Source organism: Diabrotica virgifera, chromosome 8 (assembly GCF_917563875.1).
Source record: "Diabrotica virgifera virgifera chromosome 8, PGI_DIABVI_V3a".
Lineage (NCBI taxonomy): Eukaryota > Metazoa > Arthropoda > Insecta > Coleoptera > Chrysomelidae > Diabrotica > Diabrotica virgifera.
The window spans coordinates 138009444-138034780 of record NC_065450.1 but is presented as its reverse complement, the minus strand read 5'-3'; the positions used below and the strand labels follow the sequence as shown (position 1 = coordinate 138034780).

The following is a 25337-nucleotide window of genomic DNA, read 5'->3' as shown; positions in this document are numbered from 1 at the left end:
AAACTTCATATATTAATATTTTTTTCACTTTTTTGTAAGCTATATTTTTGTTAAGAGTATTTCTTCGATAAAATAATTCATTTTTGAATTATTTGCGGAAAACTGTCTAAAACTGTGTTTTTTGTTGAAATATGAAGATATTCACTCATAAATAACTCGAAAAAACAAAAGTTGCTTGGAATTAGTCAGTTTATCCAATTCCGGACTTATTTTGAACGTATGATTTTCACACCTGAGAATACTCCCAGGTATTCCTTTGAGAATACCACTTTTTCCCCCAGGGCAAAAGCACATATCGGCACAATATCACTTCTTTTATTATTAGCTATGTGTATGACAAATTTCATGTCAATCGAAGCGTTTCTTTAAAATTCACAGCAAAAACGGTGAGTAAATGCACTATTATTTGTAGACTAAAATATCAAAATGAAACAAACTGAACAAAATCATAACAAAATAAATTAAAATGCCTTACTTCCGACATGTTCTCTCAAATGAGAATCAGCAGGATTCTCATTACTAACTGTATACTAATAAAATTTCGTATGTGTTTATACTTCTTAATCCTATTTGATTTCTCAACTTTTATTTTAAAATTAACTTTTGTTTTTTTGCTTGTTTGTTCGTTTGTTTTTTTTTTTGCAATTTTTGACCCCGGGTTTTGGCGCCCCTAAAGGATAGCGCCCGTGTGCATTGCACACTTTGCACATATGGTAGCGGGGGCCCTGAGGCTAAGTAAGTACTTATCGGATCGCCCGAGCATTCTACATCAATTTGAGAAGCATGAGTATATACTATACAGGTAGCTCTTTATATTCATTCTATAACCACCAATTTACTAGATGAATCAATTTAATCCAGTAGAAAGAACTTCTCCCAGGAAATGAAAAGAAACTATTCATTAATATGTAGAACATCGTGAATAACTCATACCTGGTAGCGACCTTCGCTATCCTATGTGGAGAACCCTGAATCGCTGGCGAGTTGTAGGGTCCAATTGCGAGACCAGCATAAAGAAGTGAGAAATGTTACCTGCTGTCTCAGATACCAAATGTAAATGTGACGTATTTTATGATACAGCTCAACTTGTTATCTCCCTCTGTTAGCCTGCATGTAGCTAGATATTTTTCATGCAAGTCGCATAACCATCCTCTTCTTCTTGAAGTGCTTATCCGTTTCGGATATTGGCGACCATCATGGCAATCTGCATTTTGCACACTGCTGTTCTGAAAAAATTTGTGGTTGTTGTGTTTAACCACGTACGTAGATTTTTCAGTCAGGAAATTCTTCGCCTTCCTAGTCCTCGTTTTCCTTCTACTTTTCCCTGCAATATTAGTTGTAGCAGTCCATAATTGTAGCAGTCTCACTGTTTCTCATGATGTGATCGAGGTATCCGATTTTGGCTATTTTTATTGTGTCCAACAACTCTTTTTCTATTTGCATTCTGAACAAAACACCCTGATTAATAACGTGGTCGGTATAAGATATCTTAAGGATTCGACTTCGACTTCGAAAAGTAACGAAAGGCCAAATGAAAAGAGATAAATTGACGAGCGTAAAAATGGACAGAAAATGATTTTCTATTAAAATAGATAGACTCTTCAAAAGATCAGAAATAAAACAATATTAAATTAAATATAGGTATAATGAGAAGTCAGAAAAAAGAGGAGTTATATGGTGTGCAATGTGTGCAGTCCGGATCTACAAATTTTGCCCCCCCCCCTGCAAACACGAAGGGTCCCCATGAGCGGTTCTAGGCATTTTCGGTGCTTACCGGGGGATCTGGGGTATTCCCCCCAGGGGAACACCCAAGGGGCGGTCCAACCCCGGGACCCTCCATCGGAAAATTAAAAAAAATTAAGATTAAAATGGTGCGTTTTAAGGCACTTTACAATGTCATAAACAGTTCGAAAATTATAATGTTCATAGTCTATTTTTGTATTTTATGTACAACTTACTAAAAAAAGAAATGAATTAAATGATAAAAGACCCAAAATAATTTAAAAAGCTCAAATAAAATACGCATTCAGGATAAATAAAATACAAAATACTTACATTACATTTAAACAAAATCCTTTTTTCCATTCTTCATTGTTGCAAAATTCTGTATTAGTATTTTCCTCCTGTCAAATTGGGTAGCTTCCTCTGAGCTAATTGCCAATAATCTAAGGCCACTTAATCTCTCCTCAACCATACCACCCCTTAATATTTTTTAATGAACTTTAACATTGAAAGTGATCTTTCAGCTGATGCAACCAAAACAGGCAAAGTCAAAAATATCAGGAGAGTAGTCAGTATTTCAGGATAACTTGAGGATATTGTATCGAACTGACCAAGAGGCAGGCCATTCCATATACTGTTTTTAGGGTTGTTATTTCAGTTTTCAACCCTCCCGAAGAGAAATTAGTTCCAATGGCAGAAAAAGGCCAATGTCATTTTCATACTTCTTTGAAACATTTCTGCTCTTTGGATAATTTCATCCTCTGTCAGTTTTACAAGCACAGTAGGAAATATGCATGAAAATGTGCACTACGTGGTGTAGAGAATTAAACCGTTCTGAAATCTGACCATTTACCACATCTAAACGAGCATATAACACCTTCATCATAAAATCTATGGTCCTCTGCTAATTCGTCAAAATGCCTTTTCACTTTGTCCTGTCGGGTACTAGCAAACACTGGGTCTACCTGCCAATGAATATAGCTTTTTTTCCCATTTGTTTCGTGAGTTGAGGCCCGTCCGGGCCCCTAGGCTGCTGATCTCGCGGTTCGCAGATCCCGGCCTGATGGTGTGATTATGAACAAATTAGAGTTTTATCGCAAAACGAACGAGATGATGAAAAGAAACTTCGGACATCATTAAGTTGCAGGGTCCGAGAAGTTAGCCACATTAGATTTTCACAGAACGTTGAATTTAAGTTTGACAGTGTTGCCATGTGATTATAATGTATATAATGTATAATATGTTGCACACTTCAAATATACAGAGAAACCTTTGAAAATTACCTTTTTTACATTATTTTATGGATTTTGCAATTTTTTAATTTATGTAAAACACGAACGAATAAATATTTGTGGTCTGTTTTGATATTAATTGCAGTTAATTATTAGAAATTATTTTGTGGCAATTGCCCTGATAGATTACTGGATAGCTTTGGCAATAGAGTCAGGACGTTTAAATTTGCGTTTGCCAGATTGCACAGACGTTCCGCTGTTCCGGAGAAATAAATTTTATGAGTTTCTTTTTATTATTTTATTATTTATTATTTGGAATGAATGTACCTGAATACTGATATGTTGTTAGATACTGAAAAGTGGTCACTTCGTCAGTACGTTATTTTTGTGTTTATTGTGTGCCTTTTTAAAATATTAAAATGCCTACAACTATTGTACCACGTGAAAGTTTTTCACTGTTTATTCACTGAAACTTTTTTATTTATACAAATCGTATTTTCATATAGATAATACTAAACTAAAAGTATATAGCAAAATCTTAAAACAGCAGAATTTTACTTATTTTGCAGTTTTTAACTTTATTATTGACACTAAAATCTTGATATTTCGACGTAATTACAGAAATTTAAAAATTTTTCTCGTTATTTTATCTACATAGTTATTGTTTTCCATGTTAATAAATAAATTAATAAAAATATATCACATGATCTTTTCCGATTTATTCTAAGAACACATGGCAACACTCTCATGCCTTCATTCCCTTATATCTGTAGCTATCTTCTCGGACCCTCAAATTATTTAATGATGCCCGAAACTTCTTATTTCTGATATTATCTTTCTTGGTTCCATTTTTATTTTCATACGAAAGTCTCGGAATAAATGAAGAATATTTTAAATTCAACTGAATTAACAACGAAAATATTCTAACACTATTTGCAGTAAGTAGACAAATATTTTTGATTTTATTTGGTTGTTAAAAAATCAATTCTTTAGCGACGAACGTCTATGTGAATGAGGAACCAATGTTTAATCTGCAAAACTTTTCTTTTCATCGCTGTGTGAATTGCATTCGGATCTGCTGACCTCGTCGCCGTCACAATGTCGCACATTCAATGCTCACGTTATTAACGCTACAGTTACGTTAATTTTAGAGATGGACTTTTCGCTTGTTTGATGAAAATTAATGTCTCAATTTATAATTTTTTATGACCATTGAGAAAATTAAAAAATATAAAATAACCAAGAGAGGACAGACTATAGAATCAACTCCTAAAGTACGGAGGACAAGATCTGACCAAATCCCAATTAAAACGAATCCAAAATCCAAATAATAATACAACAAAACAGAATACCACAAGAATAGAGATTAATCATTCTAAATCTAATACCACTTTTCAAAAAGGGAGAAAATCGGACCCCGGAGAATTACAGAGGAAATTATTTTATTAAACACAACACTAAAATTAACAACCAAAGTGATAACAAACAAACTAAATGAAATTATAACATTAGCATAAAAACAAAGTCTCAGGTCGGGTTGATCATGCACCGACGCTATATTTACAATGAGGCAAGTTCAAGAGAAATAATTAAAATACAACAAACCTGCATAAAATGATCTGTTGTGCAGACAATGCAATACATACTAATCTCTTAACGTAAAGATAATTATTTACAACGTATGCTGGACCGATTTAATATAACAGCCAGAAAATTTAACACGGGTTAATTTCCCCAAAAAAGACAAAATGCATGATTATAACAGCAATTCCAATAAGATGTCAGTTAGAGCTGGAGGATCAAATAATAAAACACGTGACGGAGTTAAAATATCTAGGCATCACACTATCTAGCTACGGAAAACTCGAAACAGAAGTGGAACATCAGGTGGATAAAACAAACAGAGCCGCAGGTTGCTTGAATGAAATAATATGGAGAAATAAAAATATCAGAAAAGAAATGAAAGTTGGAATTTACAAAACAGACATCACACCAATAATGACATTCGCGGCACAAACACGTTCTGATACAGATAGGAAAAAAAGAATTCTAGAAACAGCAGAAATGAAAATCCTAGGACTGTCGGATCCCAGTGGGTGATGTCTCTGATTTGTGATGATGGAGTAGTATCATTTGCTTTCGGGAATCATAGTTAACCAGGAAAGGGAAGTGTTTGCATTTGAATGAAAGAGGTCCGGAATTTGGAGTTGCAGAGATGTTAAATTTCTTCGGTCGCTTTGACGTAATGATGAATCGAACCCACTTTTGTTATAAGCTTCTAGTTAACGTTCCTTGAGTGTATTTCGAAAGACTGGGTAAAATTTGTTACTGGCAGCTGAAGGTACATACGTGAGACGTAAATACTTCCTTCGTAGGGGGCAAGAGGTTATTCTCCTGTAGGGCATTGTAGATTCTTAACTGGTATGCTTTTAAATATACCTATGGTAATGCAAAGTGCTGCGTTCTGAAGGATCTTAAGTTTCTTGGCAATAGAGGAGCAAAACATATTTATAGGACTAGATCTAAATAATACAGATTTTCACTTCCCTGATAAGATCAATAAAATATGGCTATATTTTCAATGAGCACCAAAGTAATTATTGAGCCCAACATTACCTACCAAGTTTTATACTCTGTGTCCAAAATAATATTTGGCAACCAAAAATAATAGATGAGCACCAAAAAACCTCAACTAGGAATAGAATTTATGAACACTTGAAATGTTAACGAAGCTGACGAAGCTAAATATTTAAGCCGCACCTAAAGTAATACATAAACATCTAAAATATTAAGTAATCTCCAAAATTAATTAATGATATCCAATAAAATTCAATGAGCTGGAAGTTAAATTAAATTATTACTATGCAAACCCCAAAATAATGGGCACCAAAAAAAGAACGGATTATCAACATGTGCGCACAACACACCAGCTCCTAGAATGCAACAAAAGAGTAGTTATTTTCCTTCGTGTTGTTATATTATAGCGTCTCCTAAAATATTCAATGAGGCAATTCCAAGCCGTTCTCTATACATGGAAAAATGAAAAAAAAAATCTTGAAAGAATTTGACAAGAAGAATGGTTTGTTCAGAATTTGAATTGGAATTTGGGTGCTGCAATTGGAACACCTGTCACAAACAATGGACTAGAATCTTTTAATAGGGTTATTAAAGACAGTAACATGCTTTGCAAACGCTACACTCTTTCACGTTTTTTTAGCTATCGCTTCTGAAATGGTAACTGAATGGTCAAACAAATATAAACTGCAAAACTACACAGTTTCAAAGCAGCCAACTGTGATTTTAAAACATTGGACTGATGCCTACCAATGGGCTAAAAGGCCTAAGAGGGTGCCCAAAAAACATGATTACGGAGACAAAACTCATTTTAGAATTCAGAGTGGGGATGCATTAGAATTGCAATCGTTAGACGAATCCTGGACCAAATTGGACCATTACAAGATACCAGTGGCGGCTTGTCAGGGTCGGCAGGGTCGGCAGTGCCGACCCACACATTTATAGACAGATTATAGATTTTTTTTAAATATTTAATTTAATCAGAGTTGATGATATTCGTTTCTGTAAAATAAAAAATATCTTTGAGATAATACAGACTAAATTTTATTCATTGTTTTTAAAAGAATTCAATCGATATGATACGTTAAGTGATCCCTGTGCGCTGTGCGTAAGAGACTTTTAAAATTAATGATCCTATAGCCATGCACATGTACCCGATTGCGATTGTGTGAATAAAATTCTTATTATAAAGCCCGGCTCGGCAAGCCGTCCCCAGATTGACGATTTGCTTGTAATAAGAAGCTATGGAATATTAGCCGATAGGCAACCAATTATTCATTCCCCGTATTCATTTGAATGGCAAGTCCGGCAAGAGTACAAATAAAATTATTTAACAAATACGATCTGGAATTTTCTAATTTACTTTCTGACTCGAAGACATTTAGCGGCGTACCTAAAACAACACCGAATGAGAGAATCAATTAGTAGTTACATTTTACATTTTGATCCTTTTCGGTAGAAGTAGACGAATCTACTGATAGAGGTAACATGTCATTCACATTTATCAATAATTGTTCTTCGATACGCGTTACGTCTAATATTTATGAGAGGTTTTTAGGTTTTCAGACGTGAGTAGAAGCCATAAAACAGAATATATTTTTGGTGTTTTAAAGAACAGATTAAAATTTTTTGATATCAAAAATAAATTGTTAGGTAAGGCAAACTTATGACGGCGCTGCCTTGATGTCCGGTGAATTATATGGTCTCCAGGCAAAAGCTAAAACTATTGTACCCCGGCTTTATTTACTCACTGTCATAAGTTATTGACCTCTTTGACGATTCAAAATTTAAAAGTTACGCCAAAGAATTTTCAAAATATCTATTAGACAAGTTCATTAAAAATTATCCATCATTCTTTAACAAATAAAAGAAAATGAATTAGCAGTTTTATATGCCGATCCAAATATTTTCGGAAGGTGGGATAAGTTACAAAATATGTATAATTTTATATACTGCAATTCATTAGGTACAACAAACTGTTCCCGAAATTAATAAATAATTATTGTGCTCAAATGTGGGCAAATTCTGCCTCAAATGAACGGGATTTCTCTTGTTTCAAGGGAGTAAAACCGTATTGTCGAAACACCATGAAACAAGAGAGAATGTCAAACTTGTCTCAAATTTCAAATGTAAATAGAAAAAAACTTTTAAAATCTCTCCTAAGCTATAATAAATTTTACATTGACGTTATAACCCATTTTGCTACTTCGAAACAACATAGACTAGAATTAATTTATAAACAGGTTTAGGTTCTAAGTTTATAGGAAAAAACAAAAACTTTTAATTCGATGGCATACCTATCTGAGGAGACAAAACCTTGCCGACCCTGTCCCTAAAGCCACGAGCCGCCACTGCAAGATCAGTGTTTTAGAGTGAATGGGAAGTGTATTTGCCGAAGAAAATGGTGAAGTCGAGTTGGCTCCGCTTCGTTCAGGTATATTTTAGAAGGGTACGAATTGGCTCCCGCATGAATGCGGGTAGGCTCTCATATAATCGCGGAAACATTAGACATTGTTGCCAAATCGTGTAATATTTATACTGCTTAGGAAATTTACATAGTGATATAGACTTTTTATAGGAAAATTATACTTTTAGACAAATACTTTTAGAGTTTGTTTTAGTTCAACATTGGCATATGTGGCAATTTTAACACAAATTATCGGTGTCGGCCGGTATGCGCTCGACCGTTTTGCGCTCTTACCTGAAATCGGCCGGTTTGCGCTCTACACTCTAATACCCGAAAGTTAAGTTAGGACCGAAGGGTTAGGTCTTCCTCCTTTCCCATAGATATTTCTAGGAAGGTACCTGTTTCTAACAAAAAGAGAAAATTTGAAAGAAGTGACAACGCTGGGTGATATTTTCGACATGTTTAGGTAAAATAAATTTTGTCTATGGGAGCCAATTCGGACTCTACCTTTTTTAGTTCAGGTAAAATTCTTACCATTGGGAGCGAACTCGACCCCGTCCAAGAAAAAGGATGACTGGGTGCAAGGTACTTGTATTTTAATTGTCTAATGTTCATGAAGGAATACGTGCAAACATTTTGGTATGACTATTCGGCTTAAGGGGGTAGGCGCAAAATATTGGTCCAATGCTATCTTAATGTATTTATTTTTTTTCGAATCCTAATAAGTATTTTTGAAAAAATTTAAACGCAGAATGAAAAATTTTATTATTACCGTAGGCCGAAAGTTCCTAAATACTTCCATAATGATTATTTTAATAAGTTACAGGGGTGAAAAAAAAGAGAACATTTAGATGATTTTTAATTTCAAATATTTCATTCAAAAGAGAAACTTTTTGTTTATTCTAAGGGATTTTCGGCCCTCCGTAATAATGTAATCTTTCATACTACTACTAGATGTCGGTTTATAATGTTCTCCTCCATTTTTTCTATTTTCAATCACCACTTCGTCCGGTTGTGCCGTAGGTCCTCTTTTATGTGTATTTCTCTCAGCTCGTCATTTATTCCTTCGCTCCAAGTTCTTCTCGGTCTACCTCGTTTTCTCTTTCCTTCTGGTTGCCATTTTAGTATTTCCTTTGGTATTCGTTGTTCATACATGATTTGTACATGTCCGAACCAGATAAGTTGGTTTGTTGATAGGTCATCCGTGATTGTTCGTTTGATTCCCATTATTTCTCTAATGCGTTCGTTGGTAATCCTTTCTCTCCTAGATCTTCCTGCGGCTCTTCTCCAAAATGTAATCCAAGATGTAATGTTTCATTTTGCGTTTAAATTTTTCAAAAATATTTATTAGTTTTCTCAGGATGCGAAAAAAATTAATGCATTTAAAAAGCATTGGACCAAGATTTTTCAAAGATTTCCTATTGGAATGAAAAGAAAGTGGGGACGACAGACGCGAGCCAAAGCAGCTCTTATAGTTTAATAATACATATTATGCTGGTGTTTTCTGTATTATTTTGTATCGATAAAGGTTAGAAAAAAAAATTTAGTTTTACATTTGTTAGTTCTTGTTGGTTTATAGGTACGTATTATTTAATTACTTTGGAGGCACATTAAACCTACTGATGTTTTAATTTTATTGCTCGAATGTATAATTTTGTATGCCTATGTTGTTGGGGCTTAAATATTATAGGTATTATTTTGATATCTATTCTTGGTTAGTTTGCTGTTCAAATATTGAGTGTTCAAGTAAGATTTGTGGTGTCAACAATACTAAGTTGCTGCTGAAAGAGATAAAAATAAACTTCACAACTCAATAGTTTGGCGCTCAAAAATGAATAATTTGGTATTGAAATTTTGGTGCTCAACTATGATATTTGGTGGCGAAAGACAAACGTTTGGAGATCATTTCGATTTTACATTGGCGTTCGGTTAAATTAATACAAGCCTTAAAATACTTCGTTTGCAACTTTCCACCTCTACGTAAAAGCAGTTGTATTCTCACAATCTCGGTGCCTGATGATGCCCGGTGGTAGCTTACATTTAGATACGATTTGCTCATGGACGTTATTCGAAGAAAGAGATAACTGTACCAAAACTGTTCTCGAACACAATTTTTATTTACTAAAGTTTACTAGTTAAATAGAAACCGAGAAGTAAAATTATTTTAGTTTAAATACCTATTTCGAACTTTTCGTATCTAAATCAGGGATTAAGCGCCGGTTGTTCGAACGCTAATCAAAAATGGAATCAACTGATCATTATCAAATATTTAATTACTGTCACCAACTGTCAATGTCAACTTTGATTGGGTTGCTGAAAACATAATTGATTACAATTATGAGGTTAATTGATTAGTTATGTTAATAATTGTTATGTTAATTATTAATTAATAATTAATTATTAATCAATCAAATATGTTAATTATCATAATGATAATTAACATAATTGATTACAATCAACTGATTGACATGCGAATAAGGGGTGTTGTTATTTAATGGTTGTTAAGGGGACTTGATTATAATCAACTTCTTGATTAGCATTCGAACAACCGGCCCTTAGATACGAAAAAATTCGGAATTCGTTTCAGTTTTAACTATTTATGGTTATCAAAAAACACATCTTACAAAAATGACGCTCATATAAACCATAGAATCGGAGATATAGTCGGTTCGCTACACTCAGACACAACTGGCTAGTGATTTTAGTCGGCATTTTTTTTGTTTTTAGCCAATTTTGCCAAAATTGGCAAAATTACTAACTATTTAGTAATTATTAACTATTTAGTAATTATTTTTTTTGCGAATTTTACCAAATTGGCAAAATGACTTACTAAAATCACTAGCCAGTTGTGTTTGAGTTTAGCGAGCCGACTATATATGTTTTTGTTTTTAAATCACTGTGCAATTGTTTATAAACTTTAGCAGATGAAAGGACAGCTGGAAGCAGACAGTTAAATACTCAGTCAAGTATTTTAAATATGCGCAATTTTTTTTAATATGGCTTAAGTCAGTTTATTTATCATTTACTCAAAAAACGGTAAAATTGGCTTTTAATCTCCAATATTATAATTGTTTATTTGAATTTTACCCCTAAAGTAAGCATTTTACGATTTTCGATACGTGATTTCGAAACGAAAAAACCAATGGTAGGGGAGCAAAGTATGCTAAATTTTCAGTCACTCGAGCGTTACGGGGACCGTTATTGGGTTGTGATTATTAGGTCCTAAAACCAAAAAAAATTAGTAAAATTTTCCATTTTAGTGGGGACTTTCCATTTTTTAATTAATTTTCCATTTCCAACAATCGTTTTTTCCGATTATAGCGCCATCTATCCATAATTCGAAAAAATGTCTCGAATAAAAGTTGCTTATTTTGACTTAAAGAATCCAAATCTGCAATAAAAATTTGGGGGTCCCATTTAAGATTTTAAAGTAACCCCACAGCCCACCTCTGTGGGGGGTCGTGTTTGGTACCATTCGATAGATTTTTCAAAAACATTTTGAAAGTGCATTTTGCATTTTTTCGATCGAATGTTCATCGCTAGACATAAAAGTAAACAGTGCAACAAGTGAAGGCACCAGGACTGTATTAGCTCAACGTACCCGTGCGTACACGTGTTTAGTAGCGCGGCGGTTATTGTAGGTATAGATTAAAAAATTTCAGTAACTAACATAATTTATGAAAATGACAATTTCCTCTATTATAGGTACTATCTAATCTGAGTTTTAGAAAATACATACGGAGTCTGGCAATAATATATTATTGAAGCGCTATTATAGAAAATATGTGAAAATAAAACTAGCTAAAAATTTACAAAAAAAAGTTTTACTTTTCCTGGTATAATTATTTTCGTATATTATATAAGATAGACAAAAGTAAAACTAGAGGAAAAACTAACTGACCCAATTGAAGCTGACAATATGATAAGACCGGGGGATTCCCTGAGTCAGCCTGATTATGGACGAAATAATAAAAAAAGAATGTGTGTGTACTTTGTACGCACGTAAGAAGTTATACTTCTATTATAATATAATCTAACTTCATATTATGATTTCAACGAAATCAATATACCTATCTACTTTAAACAGTTTTTTGTATTGTATTTAAATATTAAACTAATTTTAGAAAGAACAAAAAGAATACCATAATTTAAAAAAAAAACGATATGACTTTGTCAGGATTCGAACAGGGAACCTCTCGATCCCTAGGCGAATGTTCTGCCGATCAGCTACCACTGCTTTTGTATTCAGTCGATCATTTCTCAGACATAATTACAATCACGGTGACAGATACATTAATTGAAAATAAACATTCTCACTAATATCTACTTATTAGGGGGAAGACAAATCCACAGACATACAAATTATAATATATTTACTAAAAACGCTAATAATATATTCTTTTCACGCACACCTTATTTGCGCTACATAACTTAAAAGATGTAGCAACTAATACCATACTGTCGGTGTGCGCATGCGTTGATGTAAAAATTCATCCTCGTGAGTAAAGAAGTATAACTTCAAAAATAGAACTTCTTCTTCTTGTGCCACTCCTATCGGAGATTGGAAATCATCAAGGCTACCCTGACTTTGTTTACAGCTGACCTAAAAAGTTCATTAGTGGTGCAGCCAAACCACTCTCTCAAATTCCGCATCCACGACATTCTTCTACGGCCTGGATTCCGTTTTCCTTCTATTTTTCCTTGCATTATATTTTGAAGTAATGCGTATTTATGACCTCTCATCAGGTGACCCAAATACTCGAGTTTTCTTCGTTTTATCGTTAATAAAATTTCTGGGTCTCTTCCTATCCTTCGTATTACTTCAAGATTTGTGATTCTTTCAACCAAACTTATCTTCAGCATTCGACAGTAGCACCACATCTCGAAACTTTCAATATTTTTTATGTTGTTCTGTTTGAGAGTCCAGGCCTCTACACCGTATAATAGCGTGTTAAATACGTAGCCACTTAGCATTCTTAATCGTAGAGGGATGCTTATATCTCTGTTGCAGAAGAATTTTCTCATCTTTATGAAGGTGGCCCTGGCAATTTCGATACGTCTTTTTATTTCATTGTTTTGGTCTCCAGTTTCGTTTATTAAAGTTCCCAAGTATTTATAACTTGATACTTTTTCAATTTGAATGCCGTTTATACTAATATGTGCTGGTTGTGTCATGATTTTACTGAAGACCATATACTTGGTTTTTTTGATATTAATGTTTATGACATAATTGTTGCAAGCAATATTTATGTTTGTACGTAATCGTTGTAATTCTTCTACTGTTCTTGCAACTAATACAGTGTCGTCTGCGTATCGAATATTATTTACAACAAAATAGAACTAAAAAATACCAAATGGGGGAAAAACAATTAAAATAATCTGATATGCCGACGATGCAATAATAATAATCTCTCAAAATAAAGATGATTTACAACGTACGCTCCACCAATTCAATATAACCTCCAAATTTACAAAACAGTGGTCAGTACAATAATTACATATGTGGCAGAAACATGACCTGACATAGAGAGGACAAAAAAATGCTAGAAACAACAGAGATGTATTCCCTTCGAAAAATCGATGGTAAGACATATTGTCTTGCCATTTGATATTACTTGTCAGTATGTATATGCATGTATTTTAGAAATGGCCAAAGAATTAACGGAGAATGGGTTTACTCCAACCGAGCTGCTTTTGAAGATTTTGTTGAGGAATTTACCAATGTTGCGGTTCATAGGTGATGTCTTTTGTAGAACTATTCGTCGCGTAGATGTTTATAGAGAAACAGAAACCGTAACTCACAAGCCACAGTCAGGCAGGCCTAAAGTGCGAACTGAAGAATACATCGAACTTGTCAGAATAGCTATTGTAGATCAGCCACATACATTAATTCGGCATTTACATCAACAGGTAGATCTTTCATATGCAATTTGCCAGCGGATTCTTAAACAAGATTTATATTTTTATCCGTATCGTTTGTACCCTCCTTCCATGAAATCACCCTAAACGACTATCCGCAAAGGCCAGCCTTCTGTCATCACTTTCTGAACAATCTCAATAATAATGATGATATAATAGATAATGATGATATAATAGACAAAACCTTTTTTACTGACGAATGTTGGTTTTCTCAAAATATGAGGACGTGGAGTGCAGATAACCCGCATTATTTTATTGAAACGCCTTTATATCTACGTAAACTTAGGGTTTGGTCTGCATGCAAGCGATATATTGTCGGACCCATATTTTTGGAAGGGATTCTAAATACTGAAAGATACCGCTAAGAAATTTTAACTCCATTTATAAATCAGTTGAAGGATTATGCATTAACCCTTAAACGCCCAACCTTTTTTAGGTTCCATGTACGCCCAAGGGTGGGTAAAAAATGTCCACCTCGAAAATAGCTAATATATTTATTGAGAGTTGTTGAAAATGGATTAAACTTACGGATCTTATGCTTAATAAACACAGCATTTTGTAAAATATTAATATAAACAATTTACAAACCTTACAACAAAATTTACAATGTACATCAAAATTAACATACCAGTAAAAGCCAGTAATTCAAATTTGTCTATTTTCTCCACATTCTTCCTTTCAGCCTCCTCATTGGCGGATAATTATGTCGATTATGTAATTATACGTCTATAATTATATGGATTATGTTCCTACCAACAAGAAATTATATAGAAACCTTTAGTAACAAGTTTTACCAAGGGTGTACTTTATATGCCCACCCATATTTAACTCAAGTTATTACTTTTATTTTCAAAAATATCGGTAGAAACAATTTAACATTCGATAAAAGGCTGTCTTTTTAACAATAAATAATTTTTGGAAAATTTTTAAACACGTAATAAATATGTTACAAGGGAATACGCATTAGGTGGACATTTTTTACCCACCCTTGGGCGTTTAAGGGTTAATAAATGAATATTTTCAGCAAGACGGGGCTCGAATTCATACAACGCTGAAAAATTTGATTTGTATTATGGACTTTATCGATAATAGGGTCATAAGTTTAAAAACGCCTATTATATCCCCCCACCTCGATTTCGTGATTTGACTGTAGCCACATTCTTTCTGTGGCCACATTTAAAAAATTCTATTGCTAAAACTCCTATAGCGGATCTGTAAGAAATTTGGCTTCCTCTTAGACAAAGAATAGAGTAGAATCTTGAAGAATTAAATAATACTCAGTGGATGCTAAACAATGGTATAGACTCAATGAGAAGAAGAGTTACGTTATGTCGAGATGCTGGTGGTGGACAGTTGGCATATACAGCATCTTCTTTGATTTTATTTATTTATTGTTACGTATAATTTTGTTAAAAGTTTTGTTTGTTTTTTCGATTTTTGATTAAAGTTCTGTGTTAAAGGTTTTGGTTGATTTTTTTATATGATACCAATGATACAAATTCAGTTTAAAACAAGACATACGTAATTCTTTGCTAGGATAGCTTTGATAAAAATAATAAATAATTGCTCGTTACATTAATATAAACTATTTCAAGATTTCCCTACATTAAATAGATTATTTCAAAATCTATGGTGAATTTAACAGGAACATCGTTTTCATTTTAACCTCCTGCATAATATACTGTACAGAAAAACCTGATATTTGTACATCATTTTACACGTAACGGTTCAGTAGTTTATGTACAACATAAACAAAACTGGAAGTTGCCCATAATCTACATTTTACACGTACAATTTTGCTCCATCAGAATATTAGCGACAGATCCGAAGAGTAATGTATAAAAAAAGATGCATTCATAAAATTTCGAGTTATATCATAAGTTATGTAACGATAGTTTTAACAGATGAGCTACTTTTTTTCATTGGGTACAAAATAAATGGGCAAATATAAAACAAATCAGGTAGATTTTTATTTTGTTATTTTGGGAGGAGAAGTGATGTTTTAGAAAAAAAGGAACTGCAAAAGATATAATTTTTATTATTACTCAGCATCAAATTTACATACAGGGTGGGGCATTAGTGTGACAAAGTCCAATTACTCGTTTGTCGTAAGAGATACGAAAAAAAAATATTTACATAAAAGTTGGTGCACGGATAGGAGCATAATTTAAAAATATTTTCAGATATACAGGGTCACCCGTATTGACAGGGTGATACAAACTTATGTTTTTTTAAATGGAACACCCTGTATATTTTTAAATTTTTGGATTCTACTCGATTTCTTCTTTCTCAAAATATAAGATTTTGTGATATTATACGAGGTAGTTTAAAAGATAATTACATTTTATTGTTAATTTCGTAGCAAAATTCACACCCTGTAGAATTGTAGTGATTTGACATCAAAGTTTCTATTTATGGTCAAACGATTTTTAATATAGTCTGCTATTGGTAAACATTAATAATATAGCGAAAAGTTTAATAATAATATACAGGGTTGGTCAAAACTCGGAATAAGTATTTTCTGAGTTTTCTTAAATGGAACACCCTGTATTTTAGTATTGTAATGAAATGATATTTTATGGTACTTTTTTATTTTTTAAGCATTCCCTATACCTAACTGCTTTAATTTTTGAGTTATGCGTGATTCTTTAGTCCAAACATTAATGGCAACAAAAATTACGTGAAATTTTATTAGGTGGCTGTGCAAATATTCAATCAAAAATAATTTTTCGAAAAAAAGAAGATGTTAATCTAGACTGATCTTTAATTTATTAATTTTGGATGAGATGTGCAAATACCTACGTAGTTAAGATTGTTGGTGAGTAAAATATGAATAAAAACATCCAAGATTCTACCTAGTTGGCTATGACAATAAATTTGCTAAGACATTTGACATTATACTATTTTTATAGTTCCAGTTGCTTTGTTACCATTACTACTATTAATTTTTTTAATGAGTAAATATGTAATCAAAATGGTTTTTGTGCTAGGAGAGTATAACAAAAATGTGCTACTAGCAATAAGAATTTTTCATCAGCAATTCCCTGATAGACGAGAACCAAGAAGAGAAACTTTTGAAAGTCCACTAAAACGATTTCAACAGTTTAGGTGTAGATAGTTAGATTATAAGAACGTTCTTCCTAATATGCAGATCCTCAGTTACAGTAAGGATAAGGATATACATTTAATTCATTTTATTCATTTATAATAGTTTTATTCGATCAGGTTTCTCGTAATTTAAGTATCCAGTCCATTGAAACCGTTTTAGTATACTTTCAAAAGTTTCTCTTCTTGGGTTTCGTTTATCAGGGAATTGCTGATGAAAAATTCTTATTGCTAGTAGCACATTTTTGTTATACTCTCCTAGCACAAAAACAATTTTAATAAATTACTCATCAGTTATTATTAAAAAAATAATATAAGTAATGGTAACCAAGCAACTGGAACTATAAAAATAGTATAATGTCAAATATTTTAGCCAATTTATTGTCATAGCCAACTAGGTAGAAGTTTTTTTATTCATATTTTACTCACCAACAATCTTAACTACGTAGATATTTGGATATCTCATCCAATCTTAATAAATTAAGGATCAGTCTAGACTAATATCTACTTTTGTTTGAAAAATTATTTTTGATTGAATATTTGCACAGCCACCTAATAAAATTTCACGTAATTTTTGTTGCAATTAATGTTTGGATTAAAGAATCACGAATAACTCAAAAATTAAAGCAGTTAGGTATAGGGAATGCTTAATAAATAAAAAAGTACCATAAAATATCATTTCATTAGAATATTAAAATACAGGGTGTTCCATTTAAGAAAACTCAGAAAATATTCATTCCAAGTTTTGACCACCCCTGTATATTAATATTAAACTTTTCGCTATACTATTAATGTTTAAAAATATAGTAGACTATATTAAAAATCGTTTGATCATAAATAGAAACTTCGATGTCAAATTACTACAATTCTACAGGGTGTGAATATTGGTACGAAATTAACAATAAAACGTAATTATCTTTTAATCTACCTCATATAATATTACAAAACCCTATATTTTGAGAAAGAACAAATCGAGGAGAATCCAAAGATGTAAAAAGATGCAGGGTATTCCATTTAAAAAAACATAAGTTTGTGTCACCCTGTCAATACGGGTGACCATGTATATCTAAAAATATTTTTAAATTATGGTCCTATCCGTGCCCCAACTTTTATCAAAATAACTTTTTTTTGTATCTCTTACGACAAACGAGTAATTGGACTTTGTCACACTAATGCCCCACCCTATATACGAAATAAGTATAACATAATCCTGCCTTTTTGTAAATATTATTGTATTATATTGTAATATATTGTATTATAGCAATTTTATTATAAATATTATAGCATAAAAAATCAATTGTATTTTAGCAATCATAGCCAAAATAGGGGGTCTATGAATATTTGCGATACTATAGCTGTTAGAAATCACGTAATTGGAAAATATTTCTTAGGTGGCAAAATAATTATTATTAGGCGCGTTCATTCAGAATTCTTAAAAAATCTTTCCCATTACTCTTAGCAAATGTTCGTCTCAACATTAGTCTATAAATATAGTTTTTACAAGACAGAATGCTACAGTATATTTTACACGAATTTGCGCCTATTTTGCGTATATTGGAAAAGTTAATAGCAAATTCTTCGACTATTTAAAGCAATGTCGAAGACAAGCAAAAATATAGTTTTAACTCATAATGTCTTCTTCTTTTTCCTTTTTGTATGTAGGCTTTAAAGCGTGTTTCTTCTTCAATATTAGCCTCCTAAATTGTTTAAAATATCGCACCATCTTTTTCTTGGTCTGCCAATACTTCTCCGTCCATTTGGTGACTTATCTCGTGCTATTCGCACTATCCTTTCCTCTGCCATTCTACTAATGTGTTCGTTCCACTCCTGTTTCCGTTTTGTCACCCATCCATTAATATCTTCTACATTGCATGATCTTCTTATGTTTTCGCTTCTCTCCCTATCCAACAGACTTTTCCCTGATATTCGTCGAAGTATTTTCATCTCTGTTGTTTCTAGTAGTCGTCTCGTTTAAGATGTGTCAGGTCTTGTCTCCGCCGTGTATATCAATATAGGTCTAATTGCTGCTTTATAGATTCTTACTTTTGTATTTTGTCTTAGGTGTTTGTTCTTCCAAATTGTGTCATTAAGAGATCCCGCCGCTTTACTTACTTTTAAGCTTTGTTGTCGTACTTTCTCTGCAACATCTCTTTAACTGGTGATATCTAATTCCCAGATATCTAAACCTTGCTTCCTGATGTATTATTTTCCCATCAATTTCGATTTTACATCGTAGTGGGTATTTAGATGTTGTCATACATTTGGTTTTTTCTGCTGATATTATCATATTGTATTTCTTGACTGTTGTATTGAAGATGTGTGTTAATTTTTGGAGATCGTCTTCCGTCTCGGTGATTAATGCGGCGTTGTCTGCATAACATAATATGTATTTGGATTTCTTTGTTCTCCATTCTGTAAGTATGACCTTTACATACTGCTTCTACTATTTCGCCCATTATTACCTATATTAAAGAGCAGTGGGCTTAACGAGTCACCTTGTCTGACTCCGCTTGTACTGGTATAAACTGTGTTAGTTTTCCATTTATCTTTGCCTGTATTCGATTATGGAAGTATGTAGATGTTTTTGATGGTTTGTATAATATTGATTGGTATGTTTCTTCTATACAGTAAGTGTAAGACGTCTCCGACTTGGGTGCGATCGAAAGCCTTTGTACATTAATTTAGAGAAATATACAATGATTAGTGTAAAAATAGCAGACAGTTAAAAATTCTTACTAACTTACTTAAGCCGTCCTCTTGTACCTTACGGTGTCGAGGTAAGTGGAGAAATCAGACGTCTTCATGCCTTTCGGTTAGTAGCTAGTCTCTCTGCTTCTCTCCACCCAATATTTCCTTTTGATCAAACCTTTCCAATATCTGCGTTTCATGTTCTTGCTGGTCTGCCTCTTCGTCGTTTGTTGTATGATGTCGCTTTCCATACCCTCTTTACAGTTCTACCTTCACTTATTCTCGCCATATGGCCGAACCACGATAACTGTTTCAAGTCTGTCTAAGGTCCTTCCAATACCGCACCTTTCACGTATGTCTTAATTTCTTATACGATCACGTCTGGTCACCCCGGATACCTCAAGTAAATATCGTTAACAATTCTATTGTTTCTAAATTGAAGTCGTAAGTATTGACTGATAAAATAATAACAGTAACAATTAAGATTTTTCTTAGTAAAAAAATGAAAACATATTATTACATACCTTATAATGCAATCAAAAGATCCGTACTCATTATTACTGTCATCGGTATCTTCATTTAAATTGTAAATATTGACTGGATTAATTCATTTCATGCGATTTTTACATATAATTCACATAAAATTCTTCAATCCATTTTTCATATTACCGCACACTCGTTTCCCAAATTGCATAATAAAAGTATAAAGAAGCAGTATAAAATGCTTCTTGGCATGTTTTCAAAACTACTGGACTGGGGCACTGTTACCATTAGATAGCTGAGAAGGCAAGCCAGCTATAAAACTATTCAGGGGTCCTACCATAAATTAGCTGAAATATTCCGATTTTATTCCAATAGCATGCCAAAAGAACCGGGAGTAGATATTCAAAATATTCAGAATTAAACTGTAGCTCATATTACATTTTTTTAATTGGAGGAGCAAGTTTTTTCAGTGTATTATAATAGAGTATTTTGACGATGTTCTATAAAATTCTGCTTAGTGATGAAGCCATATTTAGCATAAGAGATCTGTTTAACTGGCTTAACCCAGATATGCCTAAAACCTTTTTTACCTTAAAATATTTTTCATACCTTAATTTTTATTACCTTAATACCTTAAAATATTTTTTAATATTTTTCTTCAAATTTACGTGTTATGTAAGGTAACAAAAAAATATTTGTCGTTAAAAAATATTTATGTAAAATAGGGAAAAAATGCTGTACAAAATATGGTAGGTACACAAGGCATATAACCTACTATTGGTAGGGGAGCAAAGTATGCTAAATGTACAGCTACTCGAGCGTTATGGGGACCTATTGGCCTGTGAAGAGTAGGTCCTAAAACCAAAAAAAGTTAAGTAAAGTTTTCCATTTTAGTGGGCGCTTGCTATTTTTTAATTTAATTTTCCATTTCCAACAATCGTTTTTTCCGCTGATAACGCCATCTATTCATAATTCGAAAAAATGTTTTGAATAAAAATTACTTATTTTTATGTAAAGACTCCAAATCTGCAATAAAAAATGGGGGCTCCTATTTAAGATTTTAAAGTAACCCCACCTCCGTGGGGTGTCGTATTTGGTGCCAGTCGATAGATTTTTTTTTAAAATATTGAATAAGTGTATTTTACAGTTTTTCGATCTGATGTTCATTTCGCGAAATATCGCGGAATTCGTATTTAAAATATTAAATTTACCCCCCACCAGTCTACGTGGAAATCGTGTTTGGTATCATTCGATAGATTTTTAAAAAAATATTGAGCACATATTTTTCATTTTTTGGATCTGTCATTCATTTCGCGAAACATTCGCTTTTTTCTTGTGAAATTTTCCGACTCGCCCATTGTGCCCAAATGTACACTCTTTTGCATTTTTAACTTACTTTATCTGAATCTGACAATTTCGAGTTTTTTTAAGGATAGATTTTTTTTTCGGACCCCCCTTAATGAACTCCCCTGTGTTAAGAGCCAATATATGGTAGAGGTACATCTGCAAGGTACCAGGTTTCTCCCCATATGATAATCTGACGCGCTCGAGTAACTGCAAAAATCCCCGCTTGGGCTTCCCTACCATATTAGGTTTGGCTTTAGTATAAAACAAAACATTTGAAATTTAAGCTTACGTTGCATTTTGAACACCTTATTTATGAAATATTATGGCACAAATCATACTATCGAGTTCTTTTTTCCTGTAGAATCACCAAATGGTCTAGTCGATCATAGCAAATTTAGACGTTTTCATTGGCAGATGGACGACCTTATCTAAATTAGCGTCTTCTAAATTATAATTGATCCAATTTTGTAAGTAAGGGCACCTGTCACAGCTTTAAATCGATTTCTAGGATCCCTTTCACGTTGCCAAAACATTCTCCTCCAAGGAATGTTGACATAACCACTCAATAGTAGAGTTTCCAGAAAAGCTTTGACTTCATCCTCCAGAACTTCTTGTTGGCGATCCTTCTGTGAAATATATCGATTAGTTGCTGACGGTATAAGCTTTAGTATAAGTTACTTATCAACGAAAAGTGAAAAAGATTCAGCGGAACGCTTAGAATCATATTTTGGAAGTTACTTTTTCACCAATATATCGACTATTGACATTCTCTCTGCATGTTTTCTTTTACCTAGTGATATGTATTTTTTCTTTAATCCTTTACCTGTCCATTTATCTCTCAGCTCTGTGAATGGAATGTTTTACTGAAAATCAGGTAACAATATGCCTTCGTCATTATTTTGCACATACAGTGTGGTGGAATAAGTGTTGCCCCCCCCCCTGTTAACTTGTTTATTTTAAGAATATAAGCAAAACGCTCGGACAGGTCGATTTTTAAACTATCCATATTATATTATACCATCAACGTTTCGAACTTTACGCGATCCCTCTTCAGGTGACAGGCATAACTTTGATTTTTTAAATCCTAAAGTACAGCATGTGACACCTCATTTAAAAGCTCTTAAAATACTGATTTCATAAATGTATAACAATTTAATCCTTTTTGAGATCGTAGGCGCAAAATTTCGGTCGAACTCTTTTTAAACGCATTTATTTTTTTTTAATTCTGAGAAAACTAATAAGTATTTTTGAAAAATTTAAACGCAGAATGAAAGACTAGATTATTACCGGTGGCTGACATTCCCTTAGAATAAACCAAAAGTTCCTTTTGAATGATATATTTGAAATTAAAAATCACACTAAATTTTCTCTTTTTTCATCACTGTGACTTATTAAAATAAACATTATAGGAGTTCTCAGGGATTTTGGACCATCGAGAATACTGTAATATTTCATTCTGCGTTTAAAGTTTTCAAAAATATTTATTAGTTTTTTCAGGATTCGAAAAAAATGATTGCATTTAGAAATAATTCGACCAAATTTTGCGCCTACGCTCTCAAACAGGATTAAAGTATTATACATTTTTAAAATCAGTATTTTAAGAGCTTTTAAATGAGGTGTCACATGATGTACTTTCCCATTTAAAAAAATCAAAGTTATGGCTGTCACCTGAAGAGGGATCGCGTAAAGTTCGAAATGTTGATGCTATAATATACTATGGTTAGTTTAAAAATCGACCTGTTCGAGCGTTTTTCTTATATTCTTAAAATAAACAAGTTAACGGGGGGGGGGGGCAACACTTATTCCACCGCACTGTATATATTTGAGAACGAGGTTATAATTGCGAGCAAGGTAAATTATCCACTGCCTTTATATCTCTACCATCGGTCTTCGTCTGTTAGGACATCACATGTATTTACTGGAGACTCCAAAGCAATACTGTCTACAATTGCTACTAAATTTTCATGATTCTCCAACATACCAAGCGCATCCTCCAGTGAAAAGCCCCTAATAATAAATAGTATGGTAGTTTTCTGGCGTACAATATTTTGTACACTAAAATAAAATAGCCCAACGCATATTGTAGAATAAAAATTTAATCAATTTCTGTGTGTGTGTGTTTATGTTTTATTGGCACTGGTTTAAGCAACCAACTGGCCAGTCAATGTGTTTTGAATTCTCTCTTTTACAAAATATATGCTTAGTATCTAAATTTAAAACTATTAGTACTACTGTTTTTTTTTACTCTGTTTTTTTTATTATTTTTTTTATTATATTTTTTTTTAACATTTTTTTTTATTACATTTTTTATTTTTTTTTTAGTTTTTTTTTTTTTTTTTTTTTTTTTTGTATATTTTTTTTATCGCGCTAAGACCTAAACCCGATTCAACCTCGCGGAGGTTTAGATCTTAGTAACTTTTTATTTTATTTAATTATTTTTTTTTTTTTTTTCTTTTTTTTTTTCTTTTTTTTTTTTCTTTTTTTTTCTCAGAGCTTTAATTTTAAACAATTAACATGGTTGTACAAAATTTTATAAACATCTAGATTGTTTGATTGTAAAAGGTATATAAGATTAAAAGGAAATTGTACATTAATCAATTTCTAAATCTAAATAGAAATATATACGTATACGTGTTCGCTACCGGTATGTACAACAATGTATATATTCTCTGCATAAATATAAAAAAAATTTAATTATTTAGTAAATCGTTTTTCAAATTCAGCCGTATTATAAAAATTATAATCTTTATCACAAAAGTATCGTCAGATATCACAAAGTGAGCAATTCACAACTACACCTTATGGTTGGTTAAGACCTACTGAAAGTATTTAAGCTGTTACCAAGACAAAGAATGTGCATATATGTACAAGTCAAAACATGTTTATGGTGTACAATTTATTGTACGTCAGGCACATCTGGGTTTAGCTAGGTATATATACCTATGTTTCAAAAACGCCTCATACCTTCCACTATACAATTGGTCGTATAGCAGCCCTGGTTGCTTATACTTATAATAGGTCACGGGGAGGTGAAATTTTATGTTAGGAACGACGCTAATAATATTTAACAAAAATAAATATCTTGTTGGTGCTAAATATGCTTTATTTTATTTTCAGTTTTGAACGTGGCAGCTGGTAAAGCTCCAATGCAGGTCAGCACAGAATCTGGGGGAATACCACAGAAAGCTATAGACGGAAGCACGAGTGCATTTTTCAGCAGCGACAGTTGTACCCTAACAAAACCTGAGCGGTCACCTTGGTGGTACGTTAATCTTTTGGAACCGTACATGGTACAATTGGTTCGACTAGATTTTGGAAAACCATGTTGTGGTAAGATTACTTTAATTAAAACTAATTTTTAGCTCATAAAATATATTTTAAAAAATGCCTTTAAATCATTACCACTAGATACTATCTTCAGATCGTAACACTACAAGTGTGGATATACCTGATTTCCATTTTCAATTAACACGCATTTTCAAGACTGTAGTTAATAACTTCCAATTTGATTGAATTGGGTACATTTCAAACAAAAAACAATGTTTTATTCTTTTACGGAATTTGGCAAATTATGGTGTTTACTTACCTAGGCCAGCCGATCACTTGGGGGTCTGGCCACCAAGCTTGTGCCTAACGGTACGCGGCCCTAATATTCAGAAATCGCGGTTGCTTCATTTGGGATACCTTGCTGCGGGGTAAAAGTTCTGTCTTTTTTTGAATCATCTTAAATTCAGAAAGAAATTGATTAAATAGTGTAAAATAGTAGTATCTAGGGGTTTAGGCGTGCATTACCAGGTGTGTATTATATTCTCACATACCTCATGTACGTGTTTTTGTATACATATTTATATATTTTTTTT

The 25337-nt window shown here is 32.8% G+C and overlaps 1 protein-coding gene across 1 annotated transcript in view; it reads left to right on the top strand.

Moving 5' to 3' along the window:
- The window catches only part of LOC126890346 (uncharacterized), a 481113-nt gene that overhangs the window by 306370 nt on the left and 149406 nt on the right, over nucleotides 1–25337 (top strand). Inside the window, exon 3 of the mRNA XM_050659218.1 lies at nucleotides 24595–24807. Coding sequence (XP_050515175.1) covers nucleotides 24595–24807 — 213 coding nt within the window. The remainder of the gene's footprint in view (nucleotides 1–24594; nucleotides 24808–25337) is intronic.